Source organism: Panicum virgatum, chromosome 5K (genome assembly GCF_016808335.1).
Source record: "Panicum virgatum strain AP13 chromosome 5K, P.virgatum_v5, whole genome shotgun sequence".
Classification (NCBI taxonomy): Eukaryota; Viridiplantae; Streptophyta; class Magnoliopsida; order Poales; family Poaceae; genus Panicum; species Panicum virgatum.
The window spans coordinates 46,964,106-46,982,567 of record NC_053140.1 but is presented as its reverse complement, the minus strand read 5'-3'; the positions used below and the strand labels follow the sequence as shown (position 1 = coordinate 46,982,567).

Below are 18,462 nucleotides of genomic sequence, written 5' to 3'. Positions count from 1 at the left end.
AACATGTATCTAAATTACCCACTTCTACCATTATAAAAAATAATCTAAAGTAACCCCCTAATCTTCATGTAAATTATCCACTTATGCCATTATAAAATAATATCAAATAACTCCCGAAATTTTTATATATATTATCCAATGATAACATAATAAAAATTTAAAATAAACCCAAAATCTAAATATTATTATAATAAAATCTTAAAGCGCGTCAATATAAAATTCTAAATTACTATTTCTATCATTATTAATATATTATTTATGTTATTATTTATATAAAATACTAACCATAATGTTCACCATATATTCATGTATAAGAGAAAATATAAGAATACTAATTTTTATATTGTTCACATAGCTCAAACAAAGTGTTCAATTAAATATATATCGAACATATATGGATGTGTGATGCAAAATGAGAAAAAATTGTTAGTAAATAAATATATCACATTTATTACAATTACATAATGATAAATATGTATATTTACAGTCCTTGATTAGAATATTTAATTGGTTAAAGAGAGCGTGAAATAGATAATTATTAGATATCTCTAACTAATCCGTGCGAGAGCACGGGTTGATAGACTAGTTATAATTTAAAATTGAGGGAGTAATAACTCACCCAGCAACAGCGGCCTGGTTGATGCACGAGCATGGCCCAACAGAAAAGGGTATGGAAAATGTGGATGATGTAAGGACCAGACATCCTACAGATGTAGCGCGTACTAACTATTGCTTAGCATATGACAGCGCCACCTGCAGAAACATACTGATGATGGGTAATGGGTAATTTAGTAAAGCTGACCCACTTTAGCATAATTGTTTCTACTATATATGTCCGTTCGTAGGTAGAGTATGTTATTTTGGACATCGATGTGGTCTCCTATTATATATATAACTCTGAACGTTACTTTTTTTGAGTTAAAGTAATAACGGTTTCTAAACTACTACATTTATTTTCAGAACAGATTTCACAACAATCCAATTGTACTATACTATGTGCATATGATCAATACAAACATTACTAGTATCTCCTGTAGAAGCTGAGAATTGAGCCAACATTTTAGTTACCATCTGGAAACTGAAACCTGACCAGAGCAAGTTCAGCAGCACGTGCCCATCAAAGTCGTACGAAAAACAGAGCAACTACCCCCGAGGCCCTGAACCGTCTACACTCAAGCCCGTGTTTGGATGCAAACTTCAAAATTTCAAAAAAAAAATCCGACACCTGCATAAAGACTTAAATCTAGACAAAATAAAAAACACATTGCGGCTGCTGTCTGTAAATGGCGAGATGAATCTAATGAACCTAATTAGACTGTAATTAGATGCTAAATTACTACAGTAATACTACACTAAATAATCTCTAATGACGGATTAATTAGGCTCATTAGATTTGTCTCGCGATTTACAAACGAGTTCTGTAATTATTTTTATGATTAGTCTATGTTTAGTACTTTAAATGTATAAAGATGCCTTTTCAAAAATTTTACAACACGCAACCAAACGTGGCCCAAATCCTGAATGAAGACCTGGCACGTGACAGACGGTCCAGATCTCTTGGTCGCAGCAAGTGATTAAAAACACTACGCGGCTACTGAGGGTGTGTTTAGATGCCCCAAAACCTCCCCAAAATCCAAACTTTCCATCACATCGAAACATTAAATATAGCAAATGACTCATACATGGAGTACTAAATGTAGGTAAATAAAAAAACTAATTGCATAGTTTTGATGTACGTTGCGAGACGAATTTTTTGAACCTAGTTAGGTCATGGTAGGACAATATTTACCATAAATAAACGAAAAATGTTACAGTGTGCTACAGTGTCCGATGTGGCTTTTTCTCCCACTTTTCCCGGGATCTAAACACAGCCTGACTTGGTCATGCATCGACCAAGAATGCATGCACACACCGTTTCTCACACTGAGCACGGTGTTCTTCAGTTACTGTAGCATGCATCCCAGTTCCCTCTAAAAGAAATGCTGCAGGATCCTAAAAGAAATGGTTTATTCTAGACACCTAAAACGTGTTGGAAGATTCTCAAAGCAACCAGGCCCTAGCATCCGTACATACATTTAAAATGCTGAATCCGAGCGTGCAAAACGGTGAAACAAAGTAGGCTGCGATGGATGGGTTTTAATATTACCGACCGACTTGTCTACCACTTCACTCAAAATCTAATGTAATCTAATGTCTTTCGATCAAAAAAAAATGTCCATCTCCGTCCAAAAAATGCTAAAACAAACACCAGCTGATGTCCTAGCAGACGAGCTAGCGATCGCTTTCGACGCACACATCATGTGTTGAAACTTGGAGCTAGTGTAACGAGCTGCTTTGCTATCAGGCAAGTGACCGGTCAGTGGGTTGGTTAAAGATGCAAATTGTGATTGTCTAAAGTAATTTTTGTCAGGTGAAGGCAAAGCGGCTCCATTAGGATCCTGGCGGTAGCTTTTGCGTGCGTGCCAGGCTCTTGCGAATATCCTAGTAGATCTCGGCAGCATCATTACGCTGCAATTTGCAAATGACAAGGCTCATCATCCTATTGGGTGAAGCACACACATCATATACCGGATCACCTTTTTCCATCTTTCATGCCTCGTGGGCGCGCAGCTTGCAAGTCTTACTGCTAGCCGTATGCCTAACTGGTACTTTAAGTGGGGTTGAAAGGATACCCTCCTTTAACTGTAATCTGTTAACCTCAGCCAAGAAACATTTTCACTTGACTAATAAGATACGGAAAAGAAGTGGCTCTCCGCTTTTGCTGCTTTAGTTTAGCTATTTAAAAGTATTATGGGGACGTATCAGGTACAAACCAACTTCTCCGTGCAAACTATGGAAACTTCAATCTGGGTCATCGGATCAACATCCAAGGGGTAAAGGGTATGGAGGATTGCGTCATTTTACAATCTAGACCTGCCCTTGGATTGAGTAATTACACTTTTCTATAGTTTATACGGAAAGGTTGGTTTGCACCTGATATGTTTTCAAGTTTTATAATAAGCTACAAATTAGTGGCACTCCACTCACCGCTGGCCAAAACGGGTAAATTCTCCTCTACTTGTGGGCCCCGATGAAGGCAAACGCTGGCTCCGTTTTATAATAAGCTACAAATTAGTGGCACTTCACTCACCGCTGGCCGAAACGGGCAAATTCTCCTCTACTTGTGGGCCCCGATGAAGGCAAACGCTGGCTCCCCGCCTGCAGAGGGCGCAGAGCGAGCGGTGCTAGCCTTGCTCTTATCAGAGAACATACTGTTGCCACTGTGGTAGTATAAATGTACGGCCCAGTTAGCCTGAAAAAGGCTATTATTTGCATGATTCAAGATAAGGTAATTATAGCCGGCACGGTAAATCAAACTGAAAGGAAAAGCACTTGCAATATTAAACTGGCACACAACAACCACATCACCAGGGATCCAACATCAGCTGCAATTTGTTTACATTTGTTTTTCAAAAGTAAAAAAGGATAACAATGTGAGAGCAAGCCCAATGGGCATGTAAGTTGCATCCAACTTTCTCCTGCACACATGCTGAACCTGAGGTCCAACTCATTGCTCTGCTGCAGTGTGATGTATGCAAGCCTCCTCATCATGCAACCCCAAATAATAAAAGGGGACAAGTGAGGAATGTTGAGTACTCTATCCCGCTTGTGATGAGTGAATTGTCAATCGTGCGGTGTGATCGTGCGCTTGGTCTTTGGATTGCAGGTACACGGGCGTCAAGTGTCGACGGAGAGCTGCCGTGGAGCTGCTGTGGCCGATGGACCGTGCGGTGGACGGCGGTGAAGGGCAGTCGGGACCGGAGCTCGTGCCGGGCGGTAGCTGTGGCGTCCACTCCTGGATCGAAGGCGCAAGTGGCGACGAAAGGCGGGTTTCTTGGTTTGCACCACAAAACCAAGGAGGCGGACGGCGGTTGAAGACGCTAAGTCGTGGAGGCACGGGCGTCGGTCTCGGGACTGACGGAGGCGACGGGCGTCGGTCTCGGGACTGACGGAGGCGACGGGCGTCGACGGCGTCTAGGGCCTCGCTGCGGGCGAGGAGGTGACGGGCGTCGGGCGGCGTCTAGGGCCGTCAGAAGGCCGAGGCAGGAATGGCGTCTAGGGCCACGGCGTGGAGGCGGGAATCTCCCCGCGCGTGGAGTTTTGGCGGTTTTCTCAAAACCGGCCACCTACCCGGGTTTCGCGGACCCTCCAAAACCGCGGACCGGATCTTCATCTATACGGCGGCATCGCGGAGAAGACTTCGACTCGAAGAAAGAACCTCGTCCGTCGGATGAGTCCTTGTATCTTTTTTCGGTTTTGCCCTTACGGGCTTTCTAGTGTCTAATAGAGTCTAGGGGTAGTTTAGTCTTTTGGGTTGAGAGTTGTTGGGGTTAAATACCCCCTCACCTCCTCTCCCTCTCTCTCCGGCTCTTTTTCCCTGCGTCCTGGACAACACGCCGCCCCCTCCCTGGCGACCTCCATCTTCTTCTCCTCTCGTCTCTTCCTCCCTCTCCTCTCTAGGAATTAGAGGTATGAATTGTTGAGATTTTTGTACTAAGATTGTTCGGGAAAGGAGGCCCTTCCCTCCTTGTGCCCTCCGGGGTTTTGAGTTCATCTCGTTCTTGCTCATCTTGTGCCTCGTTTGATTGAATTTCGATTTTCTTTTGTCGATTCATGAGCACGAGTTAATGGCTTGATTCTTGATGATTTCGTGACTCTTTGTAGTGATTCAAAACCATCTAGCCCAGCGCTATACCCTCTGGAATCACGAGTCCCCCCGAATTGAAGTTATTGCATTCTTGAGAAAACCCCAATCTTGCTCGGAATTTCTTCGATTCTTCCCAAACCATGGAGTGATTCGTCGATTCCTTTCGTGGTCATGTTCACAAGTCCTTTGTGATCGTGCATACGAATTTTGGTAAGATTTGGACTTGATTTGATCCTTCGATCATAGAGTTTTTGGGCGAGGCGCGGACTGAAAAATCGTTTCTGGACTCGAACAGAGTTTTTACCTATCACCAGTTAAACCGACGCTTGTGGTCATGTTGGGTCGGTTCAACCGGTGAGTAGGTTCTTCGCCTGTTAGGGTTTTCTGTCCTTCGTCTGGTTGCACCGGTGCATTTTATCTCTTGTGCATCGGTTCAACCGATGATACCGAGCCAGTGCTTCTCAGATTTGCTGCTTGACTCATTTAACCGATGGGTTCTTTGTACTCCTCACCGGTTTAACCGGTGAGCGATTCTGTGTCTTGACTGTGGTAGCACATCGGTTAAACCGACAAGGTGCCCTCTGTGCACGTTGGTTCAACCGGTGCTCACAAGTCCATTTGAGCTCTCTCTGGACAACTGCACCGACGTTTTAAGTCGATTTTGTCGGATCATCCGGTGCAGGATCGTCAGTTGAACCGACGCTGTCTAAGCCACTGCATCGGTTCAACCGGTGATTACCCTTGACTGCTGACGGATCTGCTCGTCGGTTGAACCGACGCCTTTCAAACTCAAGTGTCGGATTAACCGGTGAGTTATATCGTGCTGTTTCTTGCGCTGTCTCTTCGCGTTCGCTTCCGCGTTTCTTCTCACTTGTTTCTAGGGCTGTTTTGTGTTAGTGTAGCTCCTCTATAACTACTCTACACTTCACCTAGGACTTGAGGGTTGGGTGCGAACTTGGGACCTTACGCCGAGCTTTCGATTGCGAGAATTTTCGATCGGCTGCCATTCACCCCCCTCTGGTCGCCCTTTCGGTCCCTCAACAAGATTACAAGAACATTACTAAAACGCACATGCGCGTGTTGGTGTGCACACTCGGCTCGTCTCAGCTATATAAAGCCCTTGGTGGCGGAGCACCACAAGACGGGCGCCGTGGTAGCATAGCAGCTGGCTCGCCCACGGGCTAAGCGTTGCGCCGGCGGCCATCTCCTCGATCGTCAAGCTCCAGCTACAGCTTGCAAAGAGAGGTCGGTGGTCGAGGCGGGAGACCATGAGGATGAGTGCCCCGGCGGGCACCGGCGGCGAGCGGCCGATGAGCATCCGCGGCATGTTCCGGTTCGCGGACCGGGTGGACGTCGTGCTCATGGCCCTGGGCACGCTGGGGGCCATCGGCGACGGCTGCTCCACCAACCTGCTGCTCATCTTCGCCAGCGACGTGATGAACGCGCTTGGGTACGGCCGCGGCGGCGCCGGCGGCGTGGATTTCATGCGCGAGGTGGAGAAGGTTCGTCGTCGCGCCGTGCATTACCTGTGAACTTGCGACAAGTTTCCATTCCGTGCTCTTTCGAGCTCATCGTCTGTTACCTTTTTGTGCCTTTTTGTTTTGCAGTCGTGCCTGAATTTCATCTACCTGGCGTTCGCCGTCTTGGCGGTGGCGTTCATGGGTAACTCTACTAACTTCAGCAATCCGCTTCCATTTTTCATCACCGTACACATGTTACTCCATATCAGGATCTCTTGTCTCCATTTCTAAATACATGCTACCTACTCGATCGATTGCCCGTGTAGAAGGGTACTGCTGGAGCCGGACGAGCGAGCGGCAGGTGCTGCGGATCCGGCACCTGTACCTGCAGGCCATCCTGCGGCAGGAGGTGGGCTTCTTCGACTCGCAGGAGGCCACCACCTCGGAGATCATCAACAGCATCTCCAAGGACGCGTCCCTCATCCAGGAGGTCCTCAGCGAGAAGGTACCACGGCTACGCCCCACCCTGCCGCCACCAACTAACCCCTCCCCAATTTCCATCACCTCAGCCGTCAGAATTCAGTAAAAGCCAAATTCTCAAAACCTTCAGTTTTCAGGAACGCTGAAAAAAGAATGGCGACGGGACTGGGCTGCGTCGTAGTCCCTGTCACGCGCTCACGCTCTGGTCACGTGACCAACCAAACCATCCAGTCCATTTGTCAATGGCTAGCTCAGTCTCCGGTGAGGCTAGCTTCTTGCTTCTTGGCTGATGCGGGAGCCTAGCCTTTTTTTTAAGACGATTTAGGACATGTGCCTATGCTAATGACACCGACATCTCCCTGGAATCTAGGCTCCGGGTGGGCGTCGTATTTTAATCAGGCAAGCCGCGTCATGGAATTTAGGACAGGCGCTGCTTACATTTACATACATACTGTATGGCAGAAATCACACGATAAAATTGCGTTAGGATAGCCTGAAGCCCTGAAAACTGTTGAAGATGCTAAACAAGGGTTTGAACTTTGGAGTTCGAAAACATGATCACATGCCTTTTTGTTCTGATGTGAGCTGGATGCACCAGCAAACTGGCACAGGAATTGCATCACCATGGTGGCCACCAAAACACTGGAATCCAAGATTCAGGCGCCTTAATAAAAAGAAACTAAACTACGGCACAAAAAAGTGGGGGCAAAACTCAAGAAATTAGAACCCAACATTCAAGGAGAAATAACAGCGCAACTGATAGTTTTGTTTCTTTAATTTGGAACAGGTCCCTCTATTTCTGATGCACTCTACTGTGTTCGTCTCCGGACTGGCCTTCGCCACTTATTTCTGCTGGAGGCTGGCTCTGGTCTCTTTTCCTCTGGTCCTGCTTCTCATAATCCCGGGGCTGATCTACGGCAAGTACCTTCTCTACCTCTCCTGCCAGTCGCGCCACGAGTACGCCAAGGCGAATTCCCTGGTCGAGCAAGCCCTGGGCTCGATCAAGACCGTCTACTCATTCACAGCCGAGAAGAGGATCATCCAGAAGTACACGGCCATCCTTGACAAGACGATCAAGCTGGGGATAAAGCAGGGCATCGCCAAGGGTCTCGCCGTTGGATTCACCGGCCTTTCTTTCGCCATCTGGGCCTTCCTCGCATGGTACGGCAGCAGGCTGGTGACACACCATCAGGCAAGTGGTGGGAGGATATATGCTGCTGGGATTTCCTTCGTCTTGGGTGGCCTGTAGGTTTCTTCTACCTTCTGTAGTGTACTGTGCTGACCTCATGACTTCGCTTCGTCCTGTAGAATAGAAGAAGCTTAACTGAACAAACTTACTGAATGTTGCAGATCCCTTGGAATGGCACTCCCTGAGCTGAAACATTTCACTGAGGCATCTGTTGCTGCCACAAGAATTCTCGACCGGATAAACCGTGTGCCCGAGATCAACGCTGACGACCCGAAGGGCCTTGTCTTGGACCAAATCCGGGGAGAGCTTCAGTTTGAATCTGTCCGTTTTGTGTACCCGTCAAGGCCAAACATGCCAGTCCTCAGAGACTTCAACCTCCAGATTCCTGCTGGGCAAACCATTGCTCTGGTTGGGTCTAGTGGCAGCGGCAAGTCAACCGCAATAGCGCTAGTGCAACGCTTTTATGATGCCAGTGAAGGAACTGTCAAGATTGACGGTTTCAACATTAAGGAACTCCAACTCAAGTCGATCAGGAGCAAAATGGGGCTTGTCAGCCAAGATCATGCATTGTTTGGTACTTCAATAAAAGAGAACATCCTGTTTGGCAAACCGGATGCGACCATGGATGAAGTTTATGCAGCAGCCATGACAGCAAATGCTCACAACTTCATAAGGGGGCTTCCCGAGGAATACGAGACTATGGTACATCAGTATGTGCATCAAAACAAAAGAAACAGTGGACCACCTCAAAATGTCCTCTCATACTTTATGATTCATCCTTGCAGATAGGCGAGCGTGGAGCATTGTTATCGGGTGGCCAGAAGCAGCGTATTGCCATTGCAAGGGCAATTATCAAGAACCCTGCTATACTTTTGCTTGACGAAGCCACGAGTGCACTTGATTCAGAATCTGAGAAGTTGGTGCAGCATGCACTTGATCAAGCATCTATGGGACGGACAACTCTGGTAAAATGCCACTGACTACACTCATATACTTCATAACCCGAAGAACAAAATTTCTTGAATTATTTGCCATTGCGTCTTTTAGAACGATAATTATTTGGCACTGTGGCACTGATAATCATTAACACTAACCAGGTAGTAGCTCATAAGCTTTCAACCGTGAAGAATGCTGATCAAATTGCTGTAGTTGATGGGGGTACAATAGCTGAAATTGGTACACATGATGAACTGATCAGCAAGGGGGGCCCATACTCTAGACTTGTGAAATTACAGAAGATGGTGAGTTACATCGATCAAGAAAATGAACAATTTAGGACTTCGTCAGTGGCCAGGACCAGCACCAGCCGTCACAGCATGTCCAGAGCCAGTCCAATGCCACTTACACCAGCTGTCTTAAAGGAAATTAGTTCTGATGTTTCTCCACCTGCACCATCTTTCTCCAGGCTTCTTGCAATGAATGCACCAGAATGGAGGCAGGCAGTGATAGGCAGTCTGTCTGCATTGGTATATGGTTCCTTGCAGCCCATCTATGCCATAACCATTGGAGGAATGATTGCTGCATTCTTTGTTCAGGACCACAATGAGATGAATGCAATCATCAGACGGTATGCCTTGATCTTCTGCTCATTGTCCATGGTATCCATTGTTGTAAATCTATTGCAACACTACAACTTTGCATACATGGGGGAGCATCTTGTTAGGCGCATCCGAGTCCAAGTACTTGAAAAGATCTTAACCTTTGAGGCAGCATGGTTTGATGAAGAAACAAATTCAAGTGGTTCTTTGTGCTCTCGGCTAAGCAATGAAGCTTCTCTTGTCAAAACCCTTGTTGCAGACAGAATGTCCTTGCTGCTTCAAACAGCTTCTGGAATTATAATTGCAGCGACAATGGGCCTGATAGTAGCTTGGAAGCTTGCTCTTGTCATGATAGCTGTACAACCATCTACAATGATATGCTACTATGCCAAAAAGATAGTACTCTCAAATGTTTCAAGGGACTTGGCAAAGGCTCAGCATCAAAGTACTCAGATTGCAATAGAAGCTGTTTACAACCACAGGATGGTAACCTCCTTTGGGTGCTCATCAAAGGTTCTTCAGCTCTTTGAGCATGCACAAGAGGAACCACTGAAAAGAGCAAGGAAGAAGTCATGGGTAGCAGGGCTCACCACAGGATTGTCACCTTGCCTCTCATTCTTATCATGGGCACTGGACTTCTGGTATGGCGGGAAGCTGGCACAGTCTGGAGAGATCTCTGCGGGTGATGTTTTCAAAACCTTTTTCGTCCTAGTGAGCACAGGAAAGCTGATTGCTGATGCTGGTAGCATGACATCAGACCTGGCAAAGGGAGCAAATGCAGTTGCTTCAGTATTTGAAGTGCTAGACAGGAAATCTATCTCTCCACAGAATTCACAGGTAGCATACTCATATAACTAGCTTCTTAAGTATAATACAAAATCTTAATCAGCAGCTTTGCAAGCATAATATAGCTCTATAGTGCCATGAGTCAGAGAATAATTAGATTTACTTTGCAGGTGGAAAAGGAAGAACAGAAGAAGAAAATACAAGGAAGAATAGAGTTCAGAAAGGTAGATTTTTCATATCCAACAAGACCAGAATGCCTCATCCTACAGGATTTTAGCTTGGATGTGAAAGCAGGAACAAGTGTTGGACTGGTTGGGAGAAGTGGTTGTGGTAAATCTACTATCATAGGTTTGATCCAAAGGTTCTATGATGTTGATAGAGGAGCCGTAAGGATTGATGGCATGGATGTGCGGGAGATGAATATTATTTGGTTTCGAGGATTTACAGCTCTAGTTAGTCAGGAGCCAGCAATGTTTTCAGGTAGTGTCAGGGATAACATTGCTTTCGGTAAACCAGAAGCAGATGAAGAGGAGATTGTGGAGGCTGCAAAAGCTGCAAATGCACATGAGTTCATATCGTAAGTCTTAAACATGTTCTATTCCAAATATGTATTATATATATTGCACAACATGCCTTTGTCTGAACTCAAAGCCTATTGTTTTTCAGATCATTGAAGGATGGGTATGATACTGATTGTGGAGAGCACGGTATACAACTCTCAGGAGGACAGAAGCAAAGAATTGCAATTGCAAGGGCAATAATCAGGAATCCGGCAATACTACTGCTTGATGAAGCAACAAGCGCGCTTGATGCACAGTCAGAGCAAGTGGTGCAGGAAGCTCTTGATCGAATAATGTCAGGGAGGACCACAATCATGGTGGCACATCGACTAAACACAATCAAGAATGTAGACTCAATTGCTTTCCTGGGAGAGGGTAAAGTGGTGGAGCGTGGCTCTTACCCACAGCTCATGAACAAGAAAGGGGCATTCTACAACCTCGCAACTCTTCAGAAGTAACTGACTGTATGCAATGTAAACTACCACGTCTAATGAAACTCCTGCAGTGAGTGATATGATAGCTAAGTTACTATAGTACAGGATCAGCCCTCCGTATCTAGTTTTCAAGCAACTCCTTCCATAATCAGTTAATGTATATCTGACTTGCCTTCTAAACTTAATATAACATGTATCACAATTAGCTAATACAGCCCAACTCTATGAAAAAAAAGTACGACAAGGAAAAAAAAAGCATTACACTGAATGAATCATCATGCTTATCTCCTTCGTGATAACATATATGGGCTTTAAGAGAATGGAAGACGAATTTTCCATGAGAGGACTTACCATGAATAGACCATAGGGAGAAAATAAATAATTGTAAACAGACGCTGCACCTTCTTTACTCTTTCTCAAATTTGATGTTTAGAAGAATTTCCTTAGAAAGCTGAATCTCCTTACTCATATTATCCATCTCTATCTTAACTAATGCCTCTACATCAACTGATCGAGGTTCAATAGAGGCAAACCGCTCTTTTACATCACCAAGAGTCTGCTGATAGCTCTTCAGATCCATCTTAACCCTTACCTTTTCTATTATAGACTTCTGATATATAGTCTCATGCTCAGCAACTTTATGTGCCAACTTTTGAATTTCATCCTCAATTATCAAATCCTGTTGCATGTCCTTGATACCATTCTTAACGGCATGCAATTTTGTCCTGTGTTCTTCCAATGTTGAGAAGAAATTGGTAGAATCAGCTGCTGCTTTCTTGTAATCTGATTCCAAGGAAGTGTATGCAGTTTCCAGCTCTTTAAGCTGCCACTTCAAGAGATCCTGTAGCTTTGCAGAGAACTCTTCCTTCCTCATCTCAATATTGAAATTCTTTTTCTCCTTAACCTTTTTAGCATACTCCAACAATGCATTCACTATCTTTTGGGCATTCCTATCCTGAAGGCATAAATCACATTTCAGAATTCCTATCCGCACAGCGGCTTCAATTACATCTACACTTAGCACATCTGAAGGATCATCCTGGATTATTTCCTGGATGCTTGCGATGGTTTTCACAAATTTGTCCCTTTGAATGTCAAGTAAAATTTTCTCAAGGGGATTGACATGTTGTGGGTGCTTCCATGTAAATGATAGCTCACTTTTCCTTGAATATGCTGTCAACCCAGAGTTGTTTGGTGGCGACTCTATGCAATCTGTACTCATGAATGAATCAGAAGCCTCCACAGCATTTATTTCGATTTGTTCTTTACTGTTCTTTCCATCATTGCTGTGATTCAACATTTTTCTAGTTTCTCCTTGATCATGGTCACGCTCTTTACTTAAGCCAACGTCACACCGTGGAGAATCCAGTTTCCTGAGGTCCTGATATAAGGAACCTGGAAAGGCAAAAGTCGATATAACTTAAGTTTAAGACGTTAGAAACGAAGATCTAACAAAGAGCAACCAAAGAATCACCTGTTGTTTCTTCACGAGCTGTTTTCAAGGCATTATATGGTTTCTTATGGAGCGAGCATGATTTATGTGCCCTATCCTTGACCTGAATTATTGCGGCTGGTGGTGGTTTGAGCACTTTAGCTATTTCTTTCAACACTTTATTTGTGTTGTTGCAAGTATTATTCAGGTGTACCAATCGTGGTGATCTTCTTGGTGTTTGAGCTTGTGGTGAGCCTCACTGCAACTTAACTATTTTCCTCTTCTGTTTGTGAGACAAATCACAAGGTTCATTTTCATCAACTAGCCTTCGCTTCACTGGTGGCACAGTCAGGTCACACTGTAGTGGTTGATTAGACAAGTTAGGCCCCTCAAGATTGTTCTTCTTGATTCTCTCAGAATCATCATCTGGAGGGAAGAAGTGTTGCAATTGTCTCTTTATAAAGTCAACTGGAGACGGAAAGGATATTAGCCACGTTACTGATGCAAAGATGTAAGAACATGAGATGATAGAGAAAACTTACACTGCAAAACAAGTTTCTGCTTCATAGATTGTTCCAGAATATTTAGTTTGCCCCTGCAAATATTTAAATCTTCTGCAGCCGCCTCAACTCTCCATTTATACAAACAGAGTGTAGCACAGAATAATTCAACTGCCAATTTGTCGACATGCAAAGTTCTCATTGCTTCGGCAATTGCTTTAGCTTTATCATCCTCCATTAGCTCCTGTGACAAGCATGAATCCAACTCATCTTTGGAACAACCTACTTCATGCAGGTCAAGGAAACCAATTGTGCCCTGGGATGAAATATGTTCCTCCCCTTGAGTGGTTCGTTGTGTGGTTACTGTCTATTAGAGATATGTATAGTTGACTTGCCTTGTACTCTAAGTCTTATAGACTCTTAGTTGTACATCAAGCCGTCTCGGCTATATATATGAAAGGTCACCCCCCCCCAATCAGGGTGCGTGGTGTTTCCCCAATCTCTATCTCTCTATATGGTATCAAGAGTCCGGGCCTAGTTTCCTGGTCTCACCCCTTCCGCAACCCTAACTCCCGTGTGCCGCCGCCCGGCCCGCACGTCCAACACCCACCAGGCCGCGCTAGCCCTCTGCTTGCGCCGCCGCCGCGCTGGTCCCTGACCTAGCGCCATGTCGGCGTCCTCCACCACGTCGGCCACCAGCCCTAGCACCGGCCAGGGCACCCTCCCCGCCGCGCACGACTCCGTCGTTCCGGTCTTCGTCAATCCGTACGCCTCCGTCAACGTCAAGACCCACGTCCCCATCGAGCTCGACCTCCGACTACCCAACTACAACAAGTGGAACGCCTTCTTCACCGCCATGTGCGGCAAGTTCGGCCTTCTAGGTCACATCGACGGCACCATCGCGACCCGTTTGGCTGATCCCACTTGGAATCAGCCCGACGCTTGTGTGCGCAGCTGGATGTACGGCTCCGTTTCCGATGGCGTCCTTGACCTTGCCATGGCGCCGGATCAGACCGCCCGCGACCTCTACACGGCCATCCGTGATCTGTTCCAGGCGAACCAGGAGCCGCGCGCTGTCATCCTGAACCAGGAGCTCGCTTCCTCGACTCAGGGTGATCTCCCCATCGAAGCCTACGCCGCGCAGCTGAAGCAGAACGCCGACGCTCTTCGCGACGTCGGCCACCCCGTGCAGGACCGTCAGCTGGTGCTCACCCTGCTGAACGGCCTCAACCCGCGCCTCTCCAACACCGCCGATTTCATCGCCAACACGAGGCCGCTGCCGTCCTTCACCTCGGCGGTGAACATGCTTCGTCTGAAGGAACTCCGCCTCGCCAACGACAACAAGGTCGCCTCCAACTCCGCCCTTGCCGCTTCGACTACGGCTGCCTGTACCTCGCCTTCCTGCCGCTCCACGCCCTCGTCCTCGCAGCCTCGTGGCGGTGGCAAGGGCAAGGGCAAGGGCAAGGGCGGCAAGGGTGGCGGCAACGACGGCGGCAACAGCGGTGGCGGTGGTGGTCGCGGCGGCGGCCACAACCAACAGCAGCACGGCGGCCAGGGTTCCTAGAGTGGAACGCAACCCGGTGCCCCGCCCAACAGCCCATGGGTCTGCTTCAACCCGTGGGACTGGGGCCCACAGCAGCAGTGGCGTCCTCCCATGGGGCCGCTCCCTCAGGCACACACTGCCTTCGCACCGTCGCAGGTGTCGCCTCCTGCGCCGGCGCCCGCCGGCTACCCTGCGCCAAGTGGCTGGGACCAGGCGGGTCTCATTGCCGCCCTGAACCAGATGGCACTTCAGGGCGCCAATCCATGGGTGCTCGACACCGGAGCGACATCGCACATGTCCTCCAATGATGGTATCCTTTTCTCCCGCCATCCCCATTTGTCGTCTTTCATTACCGTCGGCAATGGCTCTTCTATCCCAATTTGTAGTCGTGGCACTTCTACCTTGTCTCTAGCTGATCACACCTTTAAACTCAATAATGTTCTTGTGGCTCCTCAACTTGTACGCAACTTACTATCTGTTCGACAGTTTACTCGCGACAATAACTGTTCTATTGAGTTTGACGCCCTTGGCTTTTCTGTGAAGGACCCGAAGACCAGGACCGTGATTCTTCGCTGCAATAGCGATGGGGATCTTTACACCATCCCCTCCACCCCGCCCCCAGCCTCCTGTCATCTCGCCGATGCCTCCGCCTTGCTGTGGCATTCACGTCTTGGTCATCCTGCGCCTGCCGCCATAGCTTCACTTAATAAGTTATCAGCTATTTCATGTAAACATACCATACGTGGTCTCTGTCATGCTTGCCAGCTTGGCAAACACTTTCGGTTGCCATTTACTAGTTCATCATCTAGCACTTCAGCTCCCTTTGAACTCGTTCATTGTGATGTTTGGACATCACCAGTGCTCAGTATTTCTGGTTTTAAATATTATCTTGTGATAGGATGATTTCAGTCACTATTGTTGGACGTTTCCTCTTAGGCAGAAATCAGAGGTTCATAATCATATTGTCAATTTTGTTGCTTACGCTCACACTCAATTCAGCTTGCCTATTCGCTGCTTTCAGGCAGATAACGGCACCGAGTTCGTCAACAACGCCACTGCTACGTTCCTCGCTGCACGTGGCGTTCTTCTTCGCACCTCGTGCCCTTACACCTCCGCTCAGAATGGCAAGGCTGAACGGATGCTGCGCACCTTGAACAATACCATCCGCACCCTAACTGATCCATGCCTCCATGCCTCCCACCTACTGGGCGGAAGCTTTGGCCACCGCTGTAGTTTTGCTGAACCGGCGCCCCTCCACGTCCATCAACAATGACATTCCCTATCATCGGCTATATCACAACATGTAGGTAGATGCCACACTTGTTTCTCTGTTTCTTCCGTAATTTATTCCTTATGCAAGGTATTGTAGTGATCTTTTTTAACTTTCTCAAATTTCCAGCTTTCTTGATATTTGTCATTGGTCAAATTGCGCCTTATGAAAAACAAACATGGAGTATGATGAAAAAAAATGAAGCTAGGGAATTCTAAAGTGATGTGAACAAATAATTCTTCTGAGCAATAATATTCTCTAGCCATCAACAATTTCATGTAGTAGATACTAAACATAAAGTTAGACTTACTAAACTTGCAAAACAAACTTATCTAAGACCATGTTAATAAAAATATTCCATTTGTACTAGAGAGTAAGCAAAATGCAACACCTAAATGACCATGTGAATTGATCTAACTATTTCCTCAAGACTAAACTATTTTCATTCCTACATCATATTGATCCAGTATATCAACCTGCGTGTGACTATGAATGGGACTCTTAACTGTCTTTGTTGATTCATCACCACAGTGTCCCTTCTTACTAGAAGGGAAGACATCACATGGTTGTTCTCTTAAACTTCCACTAGCTTGGGCACCACTTCCTGAAGGCCAAACTGCTTTCTCAACAGCATTCACACCAAAAACCGAGACCCCGAAATGCATGTTCCCATCATATTCGACGACAAGGAATTCACCCTCCCGTAAACAATTGCCCTCCACAAACTTTGACCATACGGTGGTCAGAAACATGCGACCATCAATTTCCTCTAGCTCAACAGGCCAAGTCTTCCCTTCAGCATTCTTAAGTGCGACATTAGCTGACGAAGCCACTGTGGCACCGGATGTTCTGCGCCTCTCCTATGGAATATGACTGAGGAAGCCTCCAGGTATCTCCTACATGCAGAAGCAAGGTTAGGACTCAGGACGAACATGAACTGTACGACTGTTTCCACTTTTTCACTGCGTTCGGCTTGTTGCTCCAGCTCCAGCCCAACAGTACTTTTCTCTCACACCACTCCAGCTCCAGCCTCTAGTTCCAGCCAGCCCAACAGTATTTTTCTCTCACACCACTCCAGCTCCAGCCTCTAGCTCCAGCCTGCCGAACGCAGTGTTTGAGTACTTGACTGAGAATGGCACTCATGAAGTCACGAGGGCAAAGACTGGTCATTGGTCATAGACTGAGCTGCAGACCATTTTGCCAGAGGATTTAGCATTTAATGAAGCTGTAGTGCTGTAGTGGGTGCATACATGTGTGCATTGAGATGACAGTAAACAACATAAAAGGTTGCACTGAAGCTTCATTTTCATTTTAGGACTGCTGCAATGCACGAAGTAAACAACATTAACGTGTTGCCTTTTTTCATTTATATAAGTTTTTTTCAAGGAAATGTGCGTAGCTGACTTCCATTTGGACTGCATGCCTGTACCGAATCTATTAGAAGGAAGATCACCAAAATCCGTACGCATGCGCAGGGAGATAGCCATCCTCTATATTCATCCAAATACCGCAGCTCTGCTTATGAGCACACGGCCCGGAGCCTCGCTGCCGCCCCCTGACGGCACACGAACGTAGACAAGGAGACAGAGTGGAACGCACAGGGTCGCGGCAGCAGGAGGAGGGAGGTGGACTACTCACGATGCGGCGCGCGAAGTCGCCGACGAGGACCTTGAAGAAGCGGGGCCTCCTCTGCCCTTCCATGAGCGGGGGGGGGGGGGGGGGGGGGTAAACAGGCGAACGGCGCCGCGGCCGCCCGGTCTCCCCCCTCTGAATCTTCTGTCTCCTCCGCCTGATGCTGCGGTTGCGGATGGGGGGAGAAGAAGAGAGAGGCGATGGAACCGAGCCGAGCGGCTGAGTTGGTTTGGTGGTTGTGGCTGGACGCCGAGCTCTGGCATGTATGAGTAGTCTGATATAGCTATTATATAAAACGAAATAGCTAATAAAAATAGAATGAAATCTAACAGTTTTTCTAAAATCTAAAAAGAGATGACTAGCACTCAGCGCTAGGCAAAAATAACTAGCGGCACTCTTTAAATACAAAACTAAGATAAAAGACGAGATAAATAGAGTTTCTGTTGGATAGCAGTTTTTTATTTTTTTAGCTAACTCATCTAAAATATAGGAGCTGTTGCAGATGTGAGAGGGAGCGAACGCTGCGCCCTTTCTCTTTTCCCACTCCCACGGCGTCGGCGCGTGCACTGGAGCGGCAGGCGCAGAATCTCCTGGTTGGTTCGCTCGCACTTTTTACCGTGGAAAGCTGCGTTATTGGCGCGACTTGTCAGACGCACGACGCACCCGTGGCTGACTGGCCGTGGGGTGCCGGCCACGGTGTTCCGTGCTCCTCCAACTCTTCAGACGAGGAAGAGGGTTTCAAGCTGTCATGCGCCAACTTTCATGCGCCATCCCATTTTTTTCTCTCCAGATGGTATGGTTGGCAAAACATATGATAAAATGACTCTTTCGGTTGTTTAAAATGACCAAATATCCATATTATCTTTATATTTTCTTTTTTATCCTTTTCTTTCCATTCTCTCTTCTTATCCACCATCCCTCTCATCGTGTCAGGCTCCCGCGCAGCCACTG

The 18,462-nt window shown here is 46.8% G+C and overlaps 1 protein-coding gene and 1 pseudogene across 1 annotated transcript; one reads left to right on the top strand and one right to left on the bottom strand.

Moving 5' to 3' along the window:
* Positions 1-5,825: 5,825 nt before the first annotated feature.
* Positions 5,826-11,406, top strand: LOC120707887 (putative ABC transporter B family member 8). Its single transcript, XM_039992940.1, has 9 exons — positions 5,826-6,189; positions 6,295-6,349; positions 6,474-6,652; positions 7,415-7,872; positions 7,978-8,518; positions 8,602-8,781; positions 8,914-10,191; positions 10,311-10,717; positions 10,807-11,406. The coding sequence occupies exons 1-9, from the start codon at positions 5,956-5,958 to the stop codon at positions 11,156-11,158; spliced, it is 3,684 nt and encodes a 1,227-aa protein (XP_039848874.1). The 5' UTR covers positions 5,826-5,955; the 3' UTR covers positions 11,159-11,406.
* On the bottom strand, positions 9,778-17,754 carry LOC120707888 (annotated as a pseudogene).
* Between the last annotated feature and the right edge of the window lie 708 nt (positions 17,755-18,462).

Bases quoted from the DNA above. Each gene is read 5' to 3' on its own strand.
- LOC120707887 (XM_039992940.1), top strand. From the start codon at position 5,956: ATGAGGATGAGTGCCCCGGCGGGCACCGGCGGCGAGCGGCCGATGAGC. The intron at 6,350-6,473 runs GTAACTCTACTA...TTGCCCGTGTAG, and splicing joins CTTGGCGGTGGCGTTCATGG to AAGGGTACTGCTGGAGCCGG. The intron at 10,718-10,806 runs GTAAGTCTTAAA...ATTGTTTTTCAG, and splicing joins AATGCACATGAGTTCATATC to ATCATTGAAGGATGGGTATG.